At 43.6% G+C, this 22,665-nt stretch overlaps 2 protein-coding genes across 3 annotated transcripts in view; one reads left to right on the top strand and one right to left on the bottom strand.

Moving 5' to 3' along the window:
- Window positions 1–1,031: 1,031 nt before the first annotated feature.
- Window positions 1,032–20,850, top strand: LOC109461882. The gene is given in 4 exon segments (XM_019758351.1): window positions 1,032–1,191; window positions 15,503–15,576; window positions 15,579–15,601; window positions 15,756–20,850. Coding segments are annotated over 3 exon segments (4,476 nt in total). The 5' UTR covers window positions 1,032–1,191; window positions 15,503–15,545; the 3' UTR covers window positions 20,178–20,850.
- Window positions 20,665–22,665, bottom strand: part of LOC109461885 — a 49,383-nt gene continuing 47,382 nt past the window's right edge. For both annotated transcript variants that reach the window (XM_019758355.1, XM_019758356.1), the window contains one exon: window positions 20,665–22,483. In XM_019758355.1, the coding sequence (XP_019613914.1) occupies window positions 21,699–22,483 (785 nt within the window). In that variant the 3' untranslated portion in view covers window positions 20,665–21,698. The remainder of the gene's footprint in view (window positions 22,484–22,665) is intronic.

Raw genomic sequence — 22,665 nt, 5'->3', positions numbered from 1 at the left:
GGCCAAGGCCAATTCTACATACTCTATTCGGCTATGTTTTCCAGACGCTCTCAAAGGGCTTTATTAAACCAAGGATGTTATATAAAGCTTCTTGGTGAAACTAGATATGACAGTTCGGCAAGGCGTTAGAAAATGGGGTCGGGAAGGTGAAGACAGGAATGCAGGGATCAGACTCGGGTCTTCAATTAATCCCCAGGCTAACAAGGTGGGGGGAGTGTGGTACGGGGAGAGACACGTGTCTGGTGCAGCTGTCGTCCCGTGGGAGGGGGTATTCCTGGGTACGGTTGGCATGTGTGGGGCGAGAGAATAGATAGTAGGGTTCTCATCACCTAATGCTTGAGATGATACCTAATGATTTTTCGATATTTCATAGTGCAATGCGGCTTCGCTTCGGCTCGAATTTTCAGACAAGCACACTTAATACTGACAGTGGTCTTTATTCTGCCCATTGGGTTGACAGTAAGTTTTAATGGGGTAAGCTTTAGAAAATAATAATAACAAAAACATCAGGTAATACTAGTAGCCCTTAGGCGTATATTTAGTACCCATGAAGAATGTCCTCTTAATCTTGTGGCTAATGGTTAACTTTTAAGTAAAATGGAAATCCCTTCTATGTGACCGACAGGTAGAAGAAGACAGTATCTTGGACAGGTCGCGTAAATTTTGAAAGTGACATGTGCAATTATTGTGTAGAAATTGCAGGTTGAAACCACAGACGAAGACAAGTGAAAATCACATATTGCGTCGAAATGAAAAGACTTCTGCACATTTGTCATTCTTGGACTACTCATTAAGTGATAATTACATACGACTTTCTTCTGATCACCATTTTCTTCTTTAATACCCGCACGTGTGCTTTAGTGCACAAGTTTGTCAAGAAAAGTGTTAGAAATTCGACAAGTGACTGCATCTATCCAACCCCCCCTCCAGGCTAGCTTTTCATAATGCACAGACTTTCTAAAAATGTGGTTGTTCCAGTTACTTGTTGCTCCACAATGCAGCAGTAGGAATGAAATGACGAGCCCAGGCTGCTAGATGTTGGTGTTTAGTTCTCAATAACTCCTTTTAAAGCCATTTGGAGAAAGGTCTCTACATAAGAGCTGAGTCTACACGATAGCCAACCATCATTTTGCATTTCTGTGTAGTGGAGAAAACATCTCTGAACTCCGTGCTACGTTTTGTCAAAACTCGGTAAGTTTTCCATAGATTTTGCAGACGCCATACTGTGCACATGTGATATCGTTATTCTCATTAATGCTATATGTACAGGGGTATGTCAACTCTTTGATATTTGTGTAATGAAGGAATAATGGTTAAATGGTTAACAGGTGGATTGTGAGTTTGCCGCGCGCCTGTTGTTGTTAACCTTTAGTGACCCCGACAAGCTCTCTCGCACACGCCTGTTTTCTCTAGAGATTTTATCATCATAGGTCCACCTTCCACTAACGTTGCCTTTCATGTGGTAAAAGTACTTGTACTTGAGATTGATGCTTTCACGTGATATCGAATACAACTTCAACTTTTGATAAATCTTTGCCATGTACAAGTAACGATAGGAGTGGTCTTGGAGCACCAGTTGTTTTGTGGAACTGTTTATATACAACGCCAACACGGAAGTTGGTAAAAGATCCCAGATTTGAAAAACAGCAGTTAAACGGTATATCAAGCACCGTTTTGAAGCTAACAGATTGCAAACTTACCCCAAAGGCAAGATAAAGTAGGAGTTTTGTTCCCCCTCCCTTTTTTTGCACACATGCTTTTCTTCATTTTCTCCTGCCCTCAGGGTAGATTACGTGGAATTAGTTGTGGCGTACTGTGGTGTACTTATCTAAAGCTACAGGTGGGATGCACTCAATCGCAGCCTTGCTTTGTAAAGTAAAATGCCACTATGAGTGTTAGATCTATATTTAATACCGCCATAACTTGTCTTGTAATCTTTTCAGCATCTTATACCATGGCTGGTATGTTGTCATGTTTTTATCGAACAATGTAGCAGAACATTTTTGTGTTATCTCATGCGGAACATCATTTTGTGTTATCTAATCTTAATTCTTTCGTACGTGGTTGTGTGGCATATCATATGTTGCATCTTGCTTGCTCCTGCTTACACGCAAAGTGTATCATTTGCTTAGGATATTTGAAGTGTAGACTAGCTGTTAACGTGTCATTTTGTCAGAAAATGTGGAAAAGTGGGCTTGAGTACATTTGTGTAGGCGTCAGTTGTAAGACGTTGACGCTGCGTGCTACCTAATCACTCACCGTAGCACGATTCAAACCCTCGGGGTCGAATAGTTTGTGTGGGTGGTGGGTGATAGATTTACTTGACACTAGTCTGAAAGAAATGGGTGGTTGGCTTTAGCCGTCTCTTCAGTTTCTCTTATGACAAATGTCTTAACCATTTTCATAAAAGCCCTGCTGCTGCCTTCAACATTTTCCCTTCTTTCTTAGAAGTCAGTGTGTGACGATGAAGGACGAACATGGACAAGTAAAAGACCGTGGACATGAAATAAAGGTGCCTTTTGAGTTAGGGGAAATGGAAGACTAGCGCGGTAAAGAATCAGTGTTGTCGTGCCCCCTGGCAGAAACAACTGCCATATGTCAGTATCAAGAAGCGGTTTAAGTTATTTTTTCAAGCCTGAACCAGAAAAGACATCTTTTGTCACACATGTCCCTAGCTATAGCTATATAGCTTGCTTCAACGGATGATAGTTGAAAGCGAACCCCACTGCCAACTGGTATAATTGCCACGGCGTCTGCTGTCTGCAAAAACAGTAACAAGCTGCAGTAACGAACCGCTTTGTATAATTGGGACAAAACAGTATGTTAAATTTTACATGTTGTTAACTCGGAGTGCTAGATTGTACGTCATTGGTGATAATCTGATCTTTAAAGATAATCTTCGTATTACTAAATTATTTCTAATATGTCGTAGACATAGACAAACGCGCGCACACCCACAAGTCCTGTACACCCCTAGTGCGCCATACCGTACAACCCTTTACAAAGCGCTGGCAACATATACATTGTACTAGTAGTTCGAGTTTCCAACTGCTCTTAAACTTTGTCAGTGGTTATAAAAAAACAGTTCTGTTACTGTCTGCCTCCCATGGAGTATGTAATCACGGTATGTAGACATCGGGGCACACCGTCTTGGTTAGAGCTCCAGGAATATAAACGTACATCTGTGGGCAATTATATTAAAGGTCTCATAAAAGCCCCGTTTAGAAGATCGCCTTGTAAGCTCAATTTTGATAAAGTTGATAGACTACAGCTGTATGGTGGGTGCATGAAAGAGAGTATCGGGGCAAATGAACGGGAAGGGGCACAACTGCCAGAATCTTTCGTAAACCCTCGTGAAGGACTTAAGAATTGGATACCCATCTAACTTCTTATTAGAATTCCAGAATTCCTTAAATTTACTGGAAGAAATGCTAAGCCTCTTCATGTGGCTACTGTACATTTCTAAAAACCATAGAGTTTTTTCTTGTGCATTTCTTTAGAAACATACCTGCGTGAGGTTACGTTTACGGTAGTTCTGTGTGTTTTTGATACATGATTAAGAACATGGAGAAAAACGTGAACGTATTCCTTACATCTACTTAGAAGCTAGCAAGTACAGTACTTACTAACTTCTACGCAGATGTCTAGTTATAGAAGTCCATGATATTGCAGATGTAAAATGTGGCTAACTTACAGTGCTTGCTAACTTCTTAGCAGATGAACATAGAAGTCTATGATACTATAGATGTAAAATGGACTATAAATTTTCATCAGTACGACATCTGCTTAGTAGATGACAATAGATGATGATAATGATGGATGGTTTATTAAAATGCAAATCACTATTAAATTGCAAATCACAATAGAAGTCTAGGATACTATAGATATAAAATGCTCTGTAGCTAGCTCTAAGATTTTGTGACATTATCTGCTTAGAAGCTAGCAAGTACAGTACTTACTAACTTCTAAGCAGATGACCTTAGAACTTCCAGGATACCGTAGATGTAAAATGGACCAGCCCTAAGCTTAGCCATACTAGCCCCTTGTGACTTGATTTGACAGGTGAACTTAAAACTATCATCAGTTTGTCATTTTGTGGCTTTCCAGCCCAACATCCACAAACCGGGTCGAACTGAAACAGTCGGGCGTTTGAAAGGCATCACTCTGCGGTTCGAACTTTTCACCCCGACACTTTCGCCACAAAACCTGCAATTTTTCCCGTTTTTCTCGCCATTTCACACACAATGGACCCAGTGATTGGGTAGAAAAGTGGCACAAATGGCGCCCTTCTGTGGTCCCTGTGGTCTCCATCACATTTCACGGTCCTCCTTTCTCCGCCAAATTTAGAAATTGAGACGTCAGTGAAGATTCTAACAACAATGGTTCAATGTCTCCGTAATGTAGCTTGATGTGCCACATAAGATAAAGCCGACAAAACAGTGTGTGTGCATTTCTGTCTCATTCATTGAACTCTAAATGGTTATTCAATACAGTCGAATGGTATTTCTTGGATAAGTCCATAGATTAGAAACGTCACGATATCTCAATTTGATGATAGGCTTTCAGTCCTATAGGCTATACTTACCACTAATACCAGTGCATTTCGGAGTTAATGTAGCACATAACTACAACAATGACATTAACTTTAAATGGTTGTAGTCAATACATTCGAAGGGTCTTCCTTGGATAAACCCATAGATTAGAAACGTCACGATATTTCAATTTGATGATAAGCATTCAATCCTATACTTACCACTAATACCAGTACATTTCACAGTTAATGTAGCACATTACTACAACAAAGAAAGACATTTTGACGACCATCCCACGATTCTTATGGGACAAAGTTTAAGAGTTTACATTTCATAATTTACCGTTTCCCAATATAAACCACCCAACCCAACCAAATACAGCAAATATTATCTGGTAAAGTCATCAGGAGTCGCCGGTCTGTTGGGGTTTGGGGGGATTTTCTGCATTCTCTCACGCCGGGTGTTGTAAGTACTGGGTTAAATGATCGGCTGTGTGACGGAGGGCGTCCATTGTTTGTACAGGACGGACACACGTCACGACACACTCTCTGTGTGTGTTAACGGCAGGGACAAAACTGTAACAAGGTTAGCATCACTTTGAACCAGATTCAGCAAAATACTAGTAGATCTATTTTATGATAGCTCCTGTGTCGTGCTTGTCCTCTCAAGGACAAATGACTAAATGGGACTCGGGATCGGAGCCAAAATACTTTTAGTAGTAGGTTTGGTAACCAGGGTAGGAACAAAAGGGTAAGGAAAAAACTGTATCCATCTCATATGATACACTCCATTCATGTCATTACGATAGCTAATAAAATAAATCTAGATTTATTTGGATGATAAGCGCCCATTAGATTAGTTCAAAATATCTTGGTTGTTGATTTTTCATTTGATGATATGATAACCATTGAATCGAGAATTACGAATGCTTTGCTATGTCATGCTAAGAAAAACAAAATCATTTTGTTTGCTTGTTTGTTTGTTTGTCCTCAGTGGTAAACTTTACGATAATGGGAAAATATAGCTGGGGAAAAAACGTCTGTAACATGTTATGAAGACAAAGTGGGTTACTTTAACTCAGGGACATCCGTATTCATCCAGAATGACCGGGGTTGTCTGATACAATCACCTGGTACGTGACTAGACATTACAATTACACAGAACGCCCTGGTTTACAACATATCGATTTCTTTTGCGAACCATTCACTGACGGAAAATAGCTGAACGTCCCTTGCCTGTATTTACATTGAATCTTTTAATGGGGCATTACGGTTAATGTCTTTTATTTCCAACTACACAATGAATGGGATATGGGAATTTCTCACATCAAACATATCTTATGTACATTGATTCCATGAGTATTTTATTCTTTGGCATAAAGATAATTATCGTTTAATCATCATTAAGTTTTTGGTCGAATCACAGTAGAATTTTTTAAATACGCTAGCAAATTATACATTAAAACATATGCGTTTTGCCTAACCAAACAGTATCCTTATGTTGTCCTTCCATCTATGTTCATAATCACTGTAAACATGTTGCATAATTACAGGGTAAACAAACCAGAGGTAGACAACTGAGCAAACAAATACAGACGACGGTTTAAAACACATCCCACCAAATGTTGAATATACATTTACATGTCTTTTGTTTCCTGAAAACATTCACACCTTTTGTGTTTTGTTGCGTGTGGCTGCCATTCAGACTACTGCGCCCTTTGACACGAACCAGTAATTGATATGTATGTGCCCTCGCCTGCACCCCAAATACGTTGTCCCAGTACTGCCAGGCTCAGACACAGTTCAGGACATACCCGGGACAGGACCGGTGGTACACCGCCGTTTTGGATATACGTACTGCAGTATCTGTACGTCCAGGGGGATAGTTTACGTTCCTAGGATATATCTATTACACCTGCAGTTTGGGAATGCTTGCGTGATCGGAATTTGGGTAAGTCTTGCTCGAATGATCGCTCCATGTGTTGCACGGAAGTGTGTTCGCCGTACTTGTTTTTCTCAACCGTTTAGCTTCGTTGTACCTTCCCTAGGATTTATATACAGATTATTTTAGACGTTAAAGTGTTTGGATCAGCCTGGTGATTTAGAAATGCAGGTTGTGGAAGGTTGTTTGTTGTGGACTTTGGCCCGTTCCGCCCTCCCACTCTCTGCCTAACGGTCGGCTGCCATATGCCGGTCAGACCGTGCTTACTTTGCCCAACGGTTTTCCGTGTCGCTCGCCAAATGGCCCGGCTGTTTTCTGTTATCCCAAATTGACCAATCAAAAATTTCTTTTCAGAACCCACGCTGGGTTGGAGCTTTCAAAGGTCAAATATTTCGACTGATTTGATTTTGAGAAAGTCTGGCGGATGTCCAATTTTGAAAGTAGCCCATTATTACGTAATGTGTTTTTAATCATAATCCTCGATGTGCCTGTGTGTTGATTGTGGTTCGCATTATTGAGTTAGCGTATGCATAATTTATGTATAGTCAACAAGTACAAGCTAAAAACTTCTCTTGACAACAGGGGCATGAATAGCGTGGGTGCACCTTGGCCTTGGAACAAGTGCTTCGTATTTGTCATGCCGTTTACACCATTGAAATATTTCAGCTGCCGTGTTGTCAAACTCAAAGCAAGTGCCAGTGTTCTAGCCCAACTGTTCTTTTGGGTCGTCAACAACTTTCGAGGGTCTGTTGTTTTTCGACTCGTTTCGTAACGTTTCCATTTTGGGCTCCTGTTCTTTGTGACAAGGACGTTTCAAACACCTCTTGAGAAGTTGAGAGAAGTCAGGCGACCCCGTTTTAAACCGACCAGCTGGTCAAAGGTCCATGAAAATTGGCCTTTTGGCGCCATTGTTGTGCAGGTTTACTCTACATTCAACTCTCCATAGCCACCTTTTAAAGGGACCCATATCATATACAATACAACGCATACTAGTCACCAAGCAGATATGTTGTTTTGCCCCATTTTGTAAATCTTTTGAATTGTTAGGCGACAAGTGACAAATAGTAAAATATATAAAAGTAGCCACTAACGAACATCTGTTTAGGGTTATCTACCAAGTCAATCTCAAGCAGATCTGTTGTTCAGCATCTGGGTGGTACGTTTTTATTAGTATGTCTTTATTATTTGGTGACAAATACTAGTGGTGAAACATAAAATATAAAAAAAGAGCCGCTATCGAACACCTGTTTAGGGTTAATTTAGCAAATCAACCTCGTTTTTGAGCTACGCAACTAACCAACGCTGTAAACAGACCCCTTATCAGAAAAGAAATTACCCTTAATTTGGGCGCCGCTAAATCCACCTGCTGCCCCCCTCCCCCTAGGGTTTAGGCTCAGTGTTTTGCATCTGTCAGTTGTCGATGAAATCTGTATGAAGAATCTGTACAGTCCTCGATTAGCCTGGGTGCTAGACTGTTCCCAGGGCCTGCACAGACCAGATTTTCGGCTGCAGGGTCAACATGCTCCCAAATAGATACTGTACTAGTATACTAGTACCTACGTCCAGGCCCTGTCGGCTGGGCCTGGCATCTAGGCTAGACGTCGAACTACTAGTACTATCTCCAGAATGCAAAACACCGAATCATTGGTGCTTTATTGCTTTTGAGAGACATCTCCTTGGGGAGGGGGGTGGTGTAAAATGCACCTTGCGTCTGAACGTACTTTGGAGGGTGGCCAAATGTCTCTTTTGTTCGGAACCCGTGACGATTGTTTTTCTACGTCTAGAATCAAATGTTACTCGTATAGGTCAACTCCATTACCTTGTTTTCCACGGGAAATAGCTACAAGCCGTGGACCATTTGAAATGGTTTGTTTGCAGTGGGTTTTATTTATGTGGAATGTTAGGGCTTAGGGGCAGAGTATTAGCACTTGTTTTGAACGGCTAAAGTCCTTTGTGTTTACGTTGAGCCTAGTGGTGGTAGTCCGGGTGACTGGCAAGCTTTCCCTTCGGCTAAGTGGTGGGGGATTAACCATTTTTAATGCCGGGGAGTCGCAATAATTTTGAGATAGAATGTTTTCATTTTTCCAACAAGTATACTGTGACTGTGGGGCTTTAGAAGATCGTATTGGCTCACTAGTATGTTGATACTGATAGACACGACGTTGCCATAGGTTTTTACTATCCGATTTTTTCTTCCTCTTAAGAAATGTTTCTTGCACACACGTTTAAACCTCCTTAGCCACATAACGGTTCTCCCCCAGTCTTTGTCGTGTATCTATGTTAATCATAGCCATTACCTGTGCAAAAAGATGGCTATTTTCCGCCAGGGCCACATCCATTTTTACCATAACGGCAAAAGTACGTGATCGGAGTTGGATATGCCTAAACCCACTATAAGGTCCCCGACCTTTGGGTCATAAAAGTTGCGCATAAGCTGATAAATCAGTCTAGATCATAGCTTCGAGCAACAAGATCGTTTTACCATTCAGGCAGTATTAGATGTGTGTTACGTTACCAGTTACATAGTGATACCTGTCACACAAGTCTTTGTAGTGTTACGTGATCGGTCTAAACACGACAAAACACTGGCAGAAGTTTGTGTGTACTCGTGGACTAAATAAAGATAAAAACACAAAAACAGTGTTTACGGTGTAAAAACAGACGATTTGTATACTAGTTTTTGCAAATTTGTGTACGTGCTAACACATTAACACCTCGTGCTATTTGCGTGTGTAAACACCAGTGTCACAGACTTCTTTTGTTGGCGGATGATTACTATTGACTCAGGAGCCAAATTACGCCCCTTTGTCACTCACTACGCGGAGTTGTTTATGTTATTTCAGGCTTGCTAATGAATTTGTTATTAGGTTGGACGACATAGAGGAAGGTTCATAATGGACCATTGCACTACCTTAAGTATTTATTCATGTAGGCTATTGTGTCCATTGTGGTGTAGCACACAATGTTAGAAAGTTGTATTACCTATACTTGCCTATACTAACAAATATGAAGTGGTGTATTTACTGGAGTAACGTTGATTATATTAATATTATCATATAGCCGGACGGCGCGGACCAATCAGAGGCCCGGATACCCGTGCTGTTATTTCCCGATAACAGCACATGTGGTGTTATGGCGGAATAACAGCACATGTCGTGTTATGGCTGATACCATTATGTTATAGGGTATAGGGGCATGCGACTCTTTCTGTAAACCTTTGTAGCATTTTTCTGTCCAATAAACTTTTTTGTTTAGCTTCATTTAAACTACAATTTGCATTAAATGAAATTATCCATATTTGTTTTAAAGCGTATAATATATTCGAATGTATTTTATGTATGTATATATATTAAAGCTGTTGTATTTCAAACAGGAATTGTGTTGATTGACAGTTTGGATAGGCTATATGATAATAATTTTAATGCACTGCCTTTTCCTCGTTGTATATGGTGTCATAACTGCATGGGCAGCTGCCATAACCACCTCATAAACCACCTCGTTCGCTTCGCTCACACGGTGGTTTATTCGGTGGTTATGGCAGCTGCTCATGCAGTTATGACACCATATACAACTCGGGGCAGTGCATTAACCCTTTATTATATGTCTTAATATTGTACAGTTTACTACTTAAGTACCGCCCCAACACAGAATCGCCTGTGGGGGTCCGTTTGTTTTTGGACGATCGTGACTGAGCAGTTCTCTCAGGGCAGACCATAATACTTTCCTTTGTCGGCAACGACAAAAGTCTGAAGTGGTTCAAGTACATGTGCATCCAATATGTAGAATAAAATACCATATAAATCACAAGCGAAATATGCAGCGATGGTCTAGGCAGTAGTGAGTTTATGTTACTTGGAGGCTTCTTTTAGGCATAACTTGTGTCATTAGGGGAAATATTACCTTACATTCGGGAGTGTTCAGACATGGTTGAGCTGTTCCATGGATTTCGTTACCTCCCTGGTGACCGGAGCCCGCCACAGAAATATGCCGTGGCTGTCCTTTTGGTAAAGCTTTCTGTGGCCCTGCGCTGATTGATTTAGTAACATTAACCTATACACATGGGCACAATACAGGTCAGAAATGATGACAGTAGCCTTTATCGTACATCAAATACAAAATACAAAAGTAGTAGTATTTGATAGCAGCAACGTACGTATGGACTTCGAATCTAAAACATGGGCTCTGAGACTACTCTAATACATAACATTGGATACGTGCTATGGATTTAGCATCCAGGCTACTAATACGTCAGTTCATTTTATTACTTTGACCAATGATATCGGATAATATTTGATGTCCATTCATTGCTGGAAATGACGTAAATGGTCCAAAATTGTGCGTCCGAAATTTTGACCTGCATGGTCCGGGTCAGGTCACGTATTTTGAATACCAGTAGTTTATTGTGCAATGTGACTCCGTGCGTTTTCTCACACAAGACAGGTAGTCCCCATTCGCACCAGGGGTCATTTATCACCGTTATCTTATCGGTATAATGGGGTCTGCCTTTGTGGGGGGCCAGTTCCGTGTCACTCACGAGCCATGGCTCAAAATCATTCCGCCTGTCGCGTTCATATGGTGATGACGGGCAGAATTGTTATTTGTGTTGTAAAATGAGAAATCGTCGGCGACACTGTTCGTCAACACCCGTGTCTGCAGTATCCAAGCAGATGTTTGGATGTTAAATTGTTTTTGTGTCTAAAGTGCTTCCTGTTTTTGTATGTGTATATATACATGCACACAAAATGTATGTACATATACATATACAAACTATTCATTTGTTGTGACCTATATACTAACCCAGTGGATATTGATATACAATAAATGTCTTCATTCATTCATTCATTCATTCATTCATTCAATATTTCTTCATTTCCTGGCCGTGTCTATGTTCTTTTCTGTCTCTTTAGTCCTCCATTTCTCATGCTCTCTCTGTCAAGGGTTAAGTGGTTGCACATGTCACTTCTCAAAAGTTTGGCCAGACACTCTCAAGTGAACTTGGCAACATGTCCTTAGGCGATAACGACCAGGTGGTGTGACAGACTCTGCCCATATGTTGTTGTTGTCCTTGTTTAAAGTCTATTATCTCGCTAGATGTGATCTCTATGTCCTGGGTTGCAATGGGCAAAGTTCTTGCTATCGTGTTCACTTGGTTTTGCCATATTATCTCTTTTTCTACCTCCATGGTTTTGCCATATTGTCTTACGGAAAGGTGTTTCTATGTACTTGGAAAAGGTTTTGTACATTTGAATGTTGGCTTCTCCTGCCAGGGTGACAATATTAGACACATTACCCACCAACAGTGCCAGCCATCCCAGGCCCGTGACCTAACCCCCGCCTGCAAAATTGAACAGAACAAGTGCTAATGGCGTCCTCCCGAGTTATCAACTACAGGAATGTTTTGATCTGAGACAAGAACCATCTGAGAGCCGCTTGAGAGGGCAGCAAGTATTTCTGACGATAAATATTTTGGAGTTCTTCCAAGGTTCCGGCCATATTTTCGGGGGTTTCCGTCAGACGGCTCAGGGGCGGGAAAATCTGCAGACGATAAAACTGACGAGCTACCGTACTTCCATTGTTTTTTTTAAACTTTAAAATATCAAACTATATTAAAATTTTCAGTGAATTTTTTTCTACTTTTTAAGTTCTATATTGTCATTTTCAATCTGCTTAACTACTTCCGGATAAGATTTAAATATTTACGGTAACAACTGCAACGTCCTTTATTTTTGGAAGAAATATTAATTGTTCTACGGTAGCAACAATTCCGATGTAGTCCCAAGAATTCTAAGAAGGAGGTCAGATGTATAGAAGAGATAGCGGTATTTTTAGGCCGCCAGTGTGGGAGAACTTGTAGCGAGGAGAGGTAGGAGGGAGGTTAGAACATCGCGGCCGCCGACCGCACAGAAATACTGCCGGGTCTCCAAGGTCAGTGTTTCCACACGTAACGCCAAGTTGATTTTTATCTCCATAGAATGATAGATGCAGACTGTGCGAGACAGTTAGTGCGAGAGGCTTGATATTAGCTGATGCCTGCCATATAGAAAGTATGGCTGTGGTCAGAAGTTGTCAGTTTGCTTTGGGTTCTGGGGTTGGGACAAGGGTTGAGAGCCTGGACCATAGCACGCTAGGCCAAGAGCCAAACTGAGGGGAGCTGTGATATAATTTTCTTGGGACATGGCAGCATGTTGGCCCTGGAGCCGAGGACCTAGCGTAGGTAGGTCCTTGGAACAGTCTGATACCCAGTCTAAATGTTGACAACTTTTTAGGGGATATACTATAGAAAGATCGTGGATTATTTTAGTTTTGCAAACATGAAACTTAACAATTTTTTTTTCCTTTACACATTGTTCAAGTGCAATATATGCTATAAGAAAATTCTCTCCTCATATTCGCTCGGAAATGATGTCGTTATTTTTTCTAATTGTTGCCCCTGGCCAGATGTGTTCCAATTATTAATATTACTGAATCTGTATGTAAACAGTATTAAGTTGTAAAATGAATGTTTTATTTCAAGTTCGTGAGCTACATGCTAATGTTTAACACGGAATTTGCTCAATGGGTGGTCCGTACTTTGGATACATTTGCCAACTTATGAGCTTCCTTTGCGACAAAAATATTTTAATAAGCAGACATAAATTATTCTAGTGACTGACGGGGCAAACATCAGACACGCCTTGTAAGCCAACACCAGTTAGCTACAGTTATAGTACATGAGTCATGTGCGGCCCTTCTCTGTGATCTGCCTGGTGTCAATAGTCCAAACGTTCTGTTGATGGGTTCACAAATAACGTTCGGTCCAACGGTAAGGCTGTCAGCTGTTGGTGGGTCAGGAAGAGGTCACAGACAGGAAAAAATAACTTTTGTGTGTGGGTGTTTACGACCATTTTGAAATGCTGGCGCGATTTTTTAGGTAAAAATTTCGTGCATTTTTCACCCACTTCTGTGTAAAGATAGATTGGTTTTCTCCGAGACCTCACGAACTCGCTATTCTCTTACATGCTTAGAACACGTCTTTGGTTTATGTGTACATTTTACGCTACTGTCGAAAGACCGGTAGATTTGAACTCAAAACTTACGGTTGTCCTATCCCAGTGTATACTTAGAGTGGTCCAAATGATAGTCTTTATGTAACACCACTATATAAACTAGCGGTGAACGCATTTTTTATGCCCAACATAGAGGGCAGAAGATTCTGTCAACCCCCAATCAGAGCCTCATAAGTAATGTATCTCGGCAGCAACGAGTCAAACAAGCGTGAAATGGAAGAATCTTAGAAATAGTGTCAATCGTGTTCTAATAATGATATACGATACACATCGCATAGAAACATTTAATTAAGATTCACTGATACGTTTGACTGATTCGCTGACAATTCCATTTTTCAATCTTACCCAATGCAACACAAAAGCCCTGTGTTTGATATTGTAAGTGAATGGTCATGAATACAGACATCAACGATCACCCTAGAGGTCACGAGGTTTGACCCCCAAGGTTTTTTCCTGTGGTTCGACCGTTACCATGGCAACGACAAGGGCTTCCCCGGTCCAAAAACGTATCAGATCAAAACACTCGAGTGTCCGCAGCAGATGGTCTTCCTGTATAAGGACGGTAGGACGCTATGTATGCAGTGAATGTTGAAGCTTATCAGTATGTTGGCAGGCAGTAGCTGGTCTTATCTCTGTGTTGGCATGATGCTCGCGTAGGCAGTGGCTAGACTAGACTATTGGATATCTTCCGATTGATTAGTCTGGACATCGTATAATGTCATTGGACCGTGCATAATACATTTGTAGTCTCTGTTGTGGAAAGGCTTACAATAGCTGTTTACAAAGAGTCTTTACTTTTCATCTTCTAGTATTTGCATGGTTACCAAGTTCGTTTGGTGGCTGGCCAGGCAGAATCCATTTGCCAGACATTTTGCCACCAAAAGATCTACTTGGACTGTTGAAGATTACCTTGTGTGTCATTCTCCCATATAGGACTGTTCAGCCATAGCTGAACCTGTAGGGCTGATATCAGTTAGGATTTTACAATGGTCAATATTGACTGAAGGAGGCCATAGTGAGAGTAATATCTCGATGTCTTGGGTCCCAAGATGCTAAGCTAAGTATCGAATTGTTTTTAGAAAAACATACGTCTTTTACGACTCGCTTCTTTTGTCAAGAAGTATTTGTGTGTTTTGTGGGCCCCTCGCACACCCCACGACTACTCGGAAACCGCTTTTTCTACCAATGTGTATTTCTTCTGGTAAAACAAATAAACGTTGGGAAATTAGATACAGCATAACATTCGGTAAAACTCGGGTCAACGTCATTCTTTGCCAGTCGCCCTGTATGTGATGATCTGTATTTCAAAGTTTGTCAATGTAACGTTATCGACCCTAGTGATGAAAACTTTTGAAAACTACTTATACTAGTAGATCTATATTGGTCTGTTGAAAACATTAATATGTGATCCCTGTACTGTGGTTTGGAAATGTCATAGATCGTTCCCCCCAAGTCCCTCTGAGCTTTACATTGACAGGTGCACTAGATAACGCCAGAAACGTCCATCTGTTGTTTTTGCTGCTCAGAACATTGGAATCTGATGACGTCACGGATATTCCAAGGCACAAACACAGCTGTATCCGTGCAGCTATAGGACTGATAATTCCCTGACACCAACAAATGTATACTGTTTTATCTCCTAAGTAAGCCCCAACTCTATTATTATTCTAAGGACAAAGCAATAGACAACGAAACTTTACATACAAAGTTAGCTGAATACGTGACGAAAAGTTAGACATTCAGGTGATACAAAAGAAAACAGTTAAACAAGCAACTGGATAGATTTTCACAGTCTATCCATTTACTTGCGTAACTGTTTTTTCGTGTAAAGTTTGCTAATATTGTGTACGTCACAGCCACTATCTGCACATGCCCTGTTATTTGTGACATTGTATCTACTAAAAATTTTTTATCTGTTGAAAATGTACCTACATAAACATGATTCAACGTCATCTGATAAAAGATTATGGTTTGACTTTGCAGGTGCGTGTGCCCGTCCAAATAAGTCCACCCGGCACAAAGCACCATGGGAGGACGAGGTGCGGTGCGTGGGCAACCCCTGTCCCGGACACACAGACGATGGTAAGTTAGATATTGCTTGTTTGTTTGTTTGTTTGTTTATTTGTTTATCGAAGGACAACCTTCAATGTACATTCTTTGAAACACTAGGTACAGTTAACAGATACAAAATTAAACTAGTAAATAATCGTAAATTTCAATTTCTGTTTTCCACCAGATCCAACATCTCGCTGGTTGCGTTCGGAACGTTCCCGTGAGGCAAAGCGAGACCTCCCTCCTGGCGACCACGCAAAGGCTTCTGGACGGTGACGTCAGGTTCGTTTCCGCCCAGGACCGGAAGGACGTCACTGCTGCAGTACCCGTCTGCCAGGCGGTGGGGAGCATCTACCACACCGTCAGGCACGGGAAGCGTGTGTCCAAACGGACGAGAAAGTTCATCGAGACCGTCCACGCTATCGAGGTCGTCTCCTCGGAGGGTCTTCTTCGTGCATCACGGAGCGACTTCTTCGACCAGTTGGAAGCGAAGCTACAACAATCGGAAAGGCACGTGAGAAAGGTGAACAAGAGAGGCAGGATAGCGAGGCTGTTCAATTCGAAGAGGGACAAGGAAAAGTTTGACACGTTAGAGGCAGAGCTCAACCAGCTCTTTGAAGGAGTGACTTTGAGAGAGAGAAGGAGTGATGTGAGGAAAGCGGTAGAGGACATTAATGAGAATCTCAAGAACGTCGCGCTGGACAGAGACAGACATGCGAACGAAGAAACGAGAGCTGAGATTCACGAGCCAATCACAGGGGGTGAGGATGATGCAAAGAATGACACGATGGATGTCATTTCTGAGGACATCTCAGAGTCGTTGGTGTTCACCTTCGAAGGTGAGCAACTCAGCGAAGAGTTGTCGGCCATTTTGTGCCCCCCGGATGAGGACTCGAGTCTCAGCCTTGTTGGCGAGAGGATCAGGATGGGGCGGTTGAGAGGAATCGTGGAAAGAAACTTGAGAAACTTTCACCCAGAGACAAGGCAATGGTTGCACGACGAAGTCAGCCACTGGTGCCATGATGAGAAGACCAGCTCCAGGTCTTTCCTGCTCTCGGGCTCCTCCGGGATGGGAAAGTCGTGCGCAGCTGCCTCCATTTGCAACAGATTCGCCAAAGATGGCAGTCTCGCAGCTTGCTATTTCCCGGAGAACCCCTCAATCCAAGAACCAAAGACCTTTGTTGTGAACTTGGCCAGCCAGCTGTCGCACAGTGTCCCCGGGTACTGTCGCGTGCTCGAACAAGACGACGAGCTACGTGAAGACTTGCGCCACTTGTCTGCAGTTGAGATGTACCACCGGCTGATACACAGGCCGCTGAGTTGCGTACGCAGGCCTAGCGCCCCCAAGCGGATGTTGTTGGTACTGGATGGCTTTGACCAGTTGATCGACTCACCAGACGGGGAAGAGATCAGGGTAATGATCAGCCAGCTACGGCACCTACCAAGTTGGCTGGCAATCCTCATTACGTGTGGTGAATCCACCTCTCCAGTATCTCCAGTAAAGAGGTACTTCAGGCAATCAGAGTTCGAGCCCGAACAGTCTCGACTAAATCACGAAGACTCACGAGTCAGGTCCGACATGCTACGACTCAGCAACGAAGATGCCCGAAACCAGGAGGACGTTCGTCTTTTCCTAACGGACGTTCTCGGTCAAACCATGTCAGCACCCAATGTGCAGCAAGTGACGGAAATTCTTCTAGAGAAGTCGGAGGGCAAGTTGGGGTACTTCCATCTCGTCAACTTCTTGGTGGACCAAGACAGTCTCACCAACAAAACCCTCAACAAGCTACCGACAGGAATGAACAAAGTGCAAATGGCAATCGTTGACAGCGTATACACGTTCTTGGGCCAGAAACTGTACTCTGCTCTGCTAGGGTGCCTTGCAGCGGCCAAGGAACCTGTACACAAGGACATTCTTGGCTCCATCCTGACGGAAGAGAGAGTCAATGCAGCATTCCAGAAGCAGGCGTTCGCACAGTTAGGGAAGCTGACTCGATGCAAATGTGAAAGTCTCTCGCTTGCTCCTGGGATGAAATCATGGTTCACCACGACCGAGAGTAAACATCGAGTTGACACTGAGCAGGGACATGCGGTGTTGGCACGAGTTTCCAAAGAAGCCGTCCAAAACATCATGGCGGAGATGAGGGGTGATGACGTCAAGCCTACGTCAGGAGCCACGGCTAGGTATGCCATACGTCACGGCATGTACCACTCTGTCCGGGCGCGGCAGTTTGGCAGCGACTTTACAACGTTGTTCTGCAACATTCACCACATCAGAGTCCGACTAGAGACAGACCCGCTGTCCGTGTATGACATGGTGGATGAGTACACCGCCGCCTCGGGGTGCGAGAGCCTTTCCACCGAGGGTAGGGCGACGGTTGACCGCTTCAGAAACCTGCTGCTTCGACACGCAGATACAATTGTGGACAATCCAGACAATTTTGTCTCCATATCAGCAAACTACAGTAGGCTTGGAAGCGACAGACAGGTTGCCAACAGCTACCTTGATCGCGAAGGTCGACCCTGGCTGCAGAAGGTCACCGAACAACCACAATGCCTCGGGGCAGTGACGTCATTCGCGACTCGCGGGGCCGCCATCTTGGATTGCGACGTCTCGCCCGACGGGAAACTTTTCGCGTGCGGAGATTCGCAGGGCAAAGTCCGAGTGGTTCGCCCCTTCACCGGGAAAGTCGTGGGGCTCTTCGAAACGGACTGTCCGGAAATTCGACAGTGCGCGTTCCTCCCTGGTGGTGGCCATATTTTCTTCGGGTCGTCCACTCACGTATTTGACACTGAAGGCGAGCTTGTCGCGTTCGAACCGCCCGCGTTTCCGGACTCCATGGCAACTCCCGCCATCTGCGCTTTTACCGAATCAGGTTCCAAGCTCGCAATGTTCCTAAATGTTGACTACTCACTATCGGGTGTCTCCTTGTCAGATCTTCCCGACGACATCTTCAAGGTAAAACTTTTTGACCTTGAAAAAGAGACCAGTGGCGACCAACTGTTGCTGAAGAACTGCATGTCACTCAGCGACCACCAGGCCCCGATTCAGTGCTGCAGTTTCGTTCAAAGCGGAGAAACTGTTGTGGTTGGTTGCAGAGACAAGTCCCTCAACGTGTGGGACGCTCAGACCGGACAGAAGCTCAGAAAAATCAACTTCGACGGAGGTCTGAAGCAAATCTTCACCAGAGATAGCCTCCTGTGCGTTGTGGGAGACAAAAGTGACACCAGCGTGCGAGTCTTGGACTTGGAATCGTTCGAAGAGCTCGGAAGTGTCGAGAACCATCATGGCGGTGTCAGTAGCTGTCGTCTGACCGATGATTACGTCATTTCTGCTTGCCGCGGGAGGAACAACGAAGCAGACCAAAACGGGAGGCTGTACGCAACGTCTACCCAAACCCTGCGGGTCAACAAAGTCTTCGTTCCCGACAGTTCCTACGTCAGTTGCTGTGCTACAAGCGCCGGGTATGCCTGGGTGTGCGGGGAAGACGGTAGAGTGAGTCTGGTAAAGCTAACTGAAGAGGACAGTGCATCAAATGTCAACCAAGACGCCAGAACGCACGGGATCGTGACGTGTGCGTTCTCGCCCAATTCTAAAGAACTTGTGACGTGTGAGCACGGGGAAAACGGCACGCTGACAGTCTATGACGCTCAGAAGGGGGACTTGAAGCGAGGACTGTGTTACAACAAGGGCAGATACATCTCCAAGATAGAGATGAAGAAGGTGGAATCGAAATGCCCGCCGAGGTGTGTGTTTTCTGTGGATGGATCCCGGCTTGTGGCTCTAGCGGGGACAAACTCGCTTCAAGTGTGGGACTTGCGTCGGGAAAACCACCGCTTGCTGAAGGGGCATGCCTACTTCCGAATCACTTGCATGGCGCTCTCCCCGGACAATGGTATGATCGCTGCTGGCAGCACTGACACAACCTTGTGCGTGTGGGACGTTGGGGGAACCCTAGAAGGCAAGAAACGCATCGAGAGCGCCATCTTCGAGGGGCATTCCGACGGGGTGTCCTGTTGTGCCTTTTCCCCGGACTCGCAAACCCTGGCTTCCGGAGACAGGGCGGGAAAACTCATTCTCTGGTCTCCCGACAACGCGGAGCCAAAAGTCGTCTGCAAAGGCCACGGTGACGTAATCACCTGCCTCAGTTTCTCCGCAGACTCCTCTCAGCTTGCCAGTGGCGGGAAAGATGGTGCTGTGGGACTATGGGACGTGGAAAGTGGAGCAAGATTGCTCAATCTGAAACCACAGACAGCGAACTGTATCACGTCGTGTGAATTCAGCGCGTCCGGGCTGGTCCTGTGTTCTACATCAGGCGGTACGATTCGTGCGTGGAACGCAGACAGCGGCAGCGAAGTCTGTGCATTCAATCTGAGTGAAAGTTCTGTCTTGTCGTCGAGATTTCTCCACGAAGAGAAGCACGTCGTGGCGGTCAGCCATGACGGTAGTTTGACCGTGCTGGAGACAGCCACCGGCCGAACTGTGTCTCAATGTCGTCTGCCATCTATCCCGGCATGCATGGACGTGTCACGTGACCAGCGGTTCGTGACGTGCGGGTTCCAACATGGCGGCTTTGTACTGTACAAGTTCGTGAACTTCATGTGAAAAATTCTCATCTATATGTGATACAAAAGCTGTGCGAAAAGTTGTCCATGTGATGGACAAGTGCCTTTTTAGCCTCATGGGATCAAACAAAATCATATGCTCTAAACTGTAACTAAAGTACTTCAACTTTCCAGCGTAGTCATGCACTTAGTTGGTCAGAAAGCCAACCCTGTTCTAGAGTTAGCAGTGTATGTGTGTTTTCGCTCCCATGAAAGGTCTTGTACCTAACCTTGTAATCTCCAAGCAGATCTGTGGAGGTAATGATAGCAAATGCCTTTACCATTGACTGTAGGGGAGAGACGACAAGGTCCTTTTAAGGGACCGGCCCTTTCCCTTAGGTATCTATCTATAGCCGACTTCTTGACAACTCAAAAATGTTGTGATCCTTACTGCTAGTGCTTTCAAATACTGTGCCATCTATGACTGCTAATCAGCAAACATATCATCTCTGTGCAAATCAACAAACACAAACGACAATACCAGCATATATTTACACAAGGAACCAGCCTTTATTACACTTTTCATATCCAGTAATAATAAATAAGCAACTGCGAACACAATGAACGAACAAACAATAATATAATATAATACATCAGTTTAGCGTTCACATTTGCAAATAATTTTAACAATAATGTACAAGGAAGCGAGAGGAGTCCATACAAAAGGAAGAAAACTGAATTGTTTACATCAATCACTATTTTTTTCTGGTCATGTAATGACGTTGAAAAGGCAATGTAAAGTTCTCAAGGGGGAGGGGGCACATTCAATGATGAACGTAGAGAAAGTTCAATATCACAGATAAGTTAATATTTCTCTATTAAACAAGACTTGTACGACCCAAGATTTACTGTTAAGTGCACACTTACTTCTCCCAAATAATCTTGTTCCGTTTATTTTACTGTTTTAGTTCATGTTTTTAAATCAAAGTTATAACTATCTGTTCGTGTGATCCAAGTCGGACGAATAAGTTAAACATTTTCTAGGAAAATGAACAAACTGTGACGCCCAAATAAAAAAAGGAAATTCCACCTCTTGTTCTCCTTTTATCTATTTTCTCATTTTTGTAATGGTGTTTTACTTTTGTGTCAGACCGTTTTAGATATAGAAACATAGGCTTTCGTTCGTATGAAATGAAGTACTAGTAACAGAAGTTTCAGGGTTTGAAACATCGTTCATACGGGAAGTATAACAGAAAAGCACATGTGCTAAGCCTTATTCTTGCACAAGTTTCCAGTTCCATTGAAGCCTTTTCTGTCTGCATTTTGTCCACAGTAGAGGTATTACATGTCTTGGCAGCCAAACATTTCATCGATATCCAAAATTCTGGTATAAATACGACAACGGTATTCTAAAGTGACATTTTTTGTACAGAAGGGTCTACGAATTTTCCACTATAGCCTGAAGAGTCGGTGGGCCTTGTACAATTGATGGCTTTTGATCGTTGATGAATGGAGGGGTTTACCTTTCTATAGACCTAACATTGTTTATTTACAAGAAGATGAAGTCTACGTACAACTAATATTATACGTAAACTTCATCGCTGGACTTGGCACTGAGGCGGCCGGACTTGTGTTTTCTTCTCAATGCGTGGAGGTGTCCTTCCAGTTCCTTCTCTTTTTCTAGACTATTTTGGCGGGAAAGTCTGCCTTGCGGAGACTCTGGTGCGGAAACGGCTACTACAGAGTTCTCCCCGCTGGTTCCCGATTCTAAACTGCCCCTACGCGAGTGGTGACGTCTCCGGTCGTAGGATGACGTAGTCGTGGGAGAGTCCGTGTGATTGGGCGACGGGTCTCGCTTTCTCTCGTGAGACAAACGGTGTCGACTGGCGGGCGACTGTTGCCGCGGCCACGTACCGCTGTGCGGATTCTCCTTCGCGTCTCCGTAACTGTTGGACGCAATTTTCTCTTCCTTATACCGCTGGAGCGACTCGAAATGCTGCAACACAGCCTTGAGTTGCTTCAGTTCTTCCCCGTAAACAGAATCTCGGTCAGACGACACTCTGCGAGGCCGCCCGGACGACCCTGCCATGGCTGATCTCCCGGATGGAGGCAGGGTAGCGGACGAGCCCGGTACCCCGGATGAAAGATGGCCGCTGCTGCTGAACACGTCATCCTGGCTGCCCGTGATTTCCACATAGTCGGGTGAAAGGTCGCTCGAACCCTGAGAGGATCTGCTAGGGGATTTGGGTGTTCTGTTTGGCGACCTCTCCACATGGCTTTCTCTCGTAAACCCCTGACCAGCAGGGGATTTCGCCGGACTGAGGTCTTTCGTTGGGCTTCCGTGTTGGCTCCCTGGACTGAGTTTACCTGATCATGAAATACAGAAGATAGAACCACACGTTAGTCATTCAAGTAAAATGTAGTATTAATAGACATCAATGTGGAAGAAAACCGATTTTTCTGCGTTACATTGTCTGCAAAGAATATGGATGTATTTTGGTATATATAGATAAATGGATGTTGAAAATATGGTAATGGATACTAGTATA

This window comes from Branchiostoma belcheri, unplaced genomic scaffold (genome assembly GCF_001625305.1).
Source record: "Branchiostoma belcheri isolate BF01 breed outbred unplaced genomic scaffold, Haploidv18h27 scaffold97, whole genome shotgun sequence".
NCBI lineage: Eukaryota > Metazoa > Chordata > Leptocardii > Amphioxiformes > Branchiostomatidae > Branchiostoma > Branchiostoma belcheri.
Note: the sequence above shows the minus strand (reverse complement) of the source record. Positions and strands in the feature narration are given on the sequence as shown.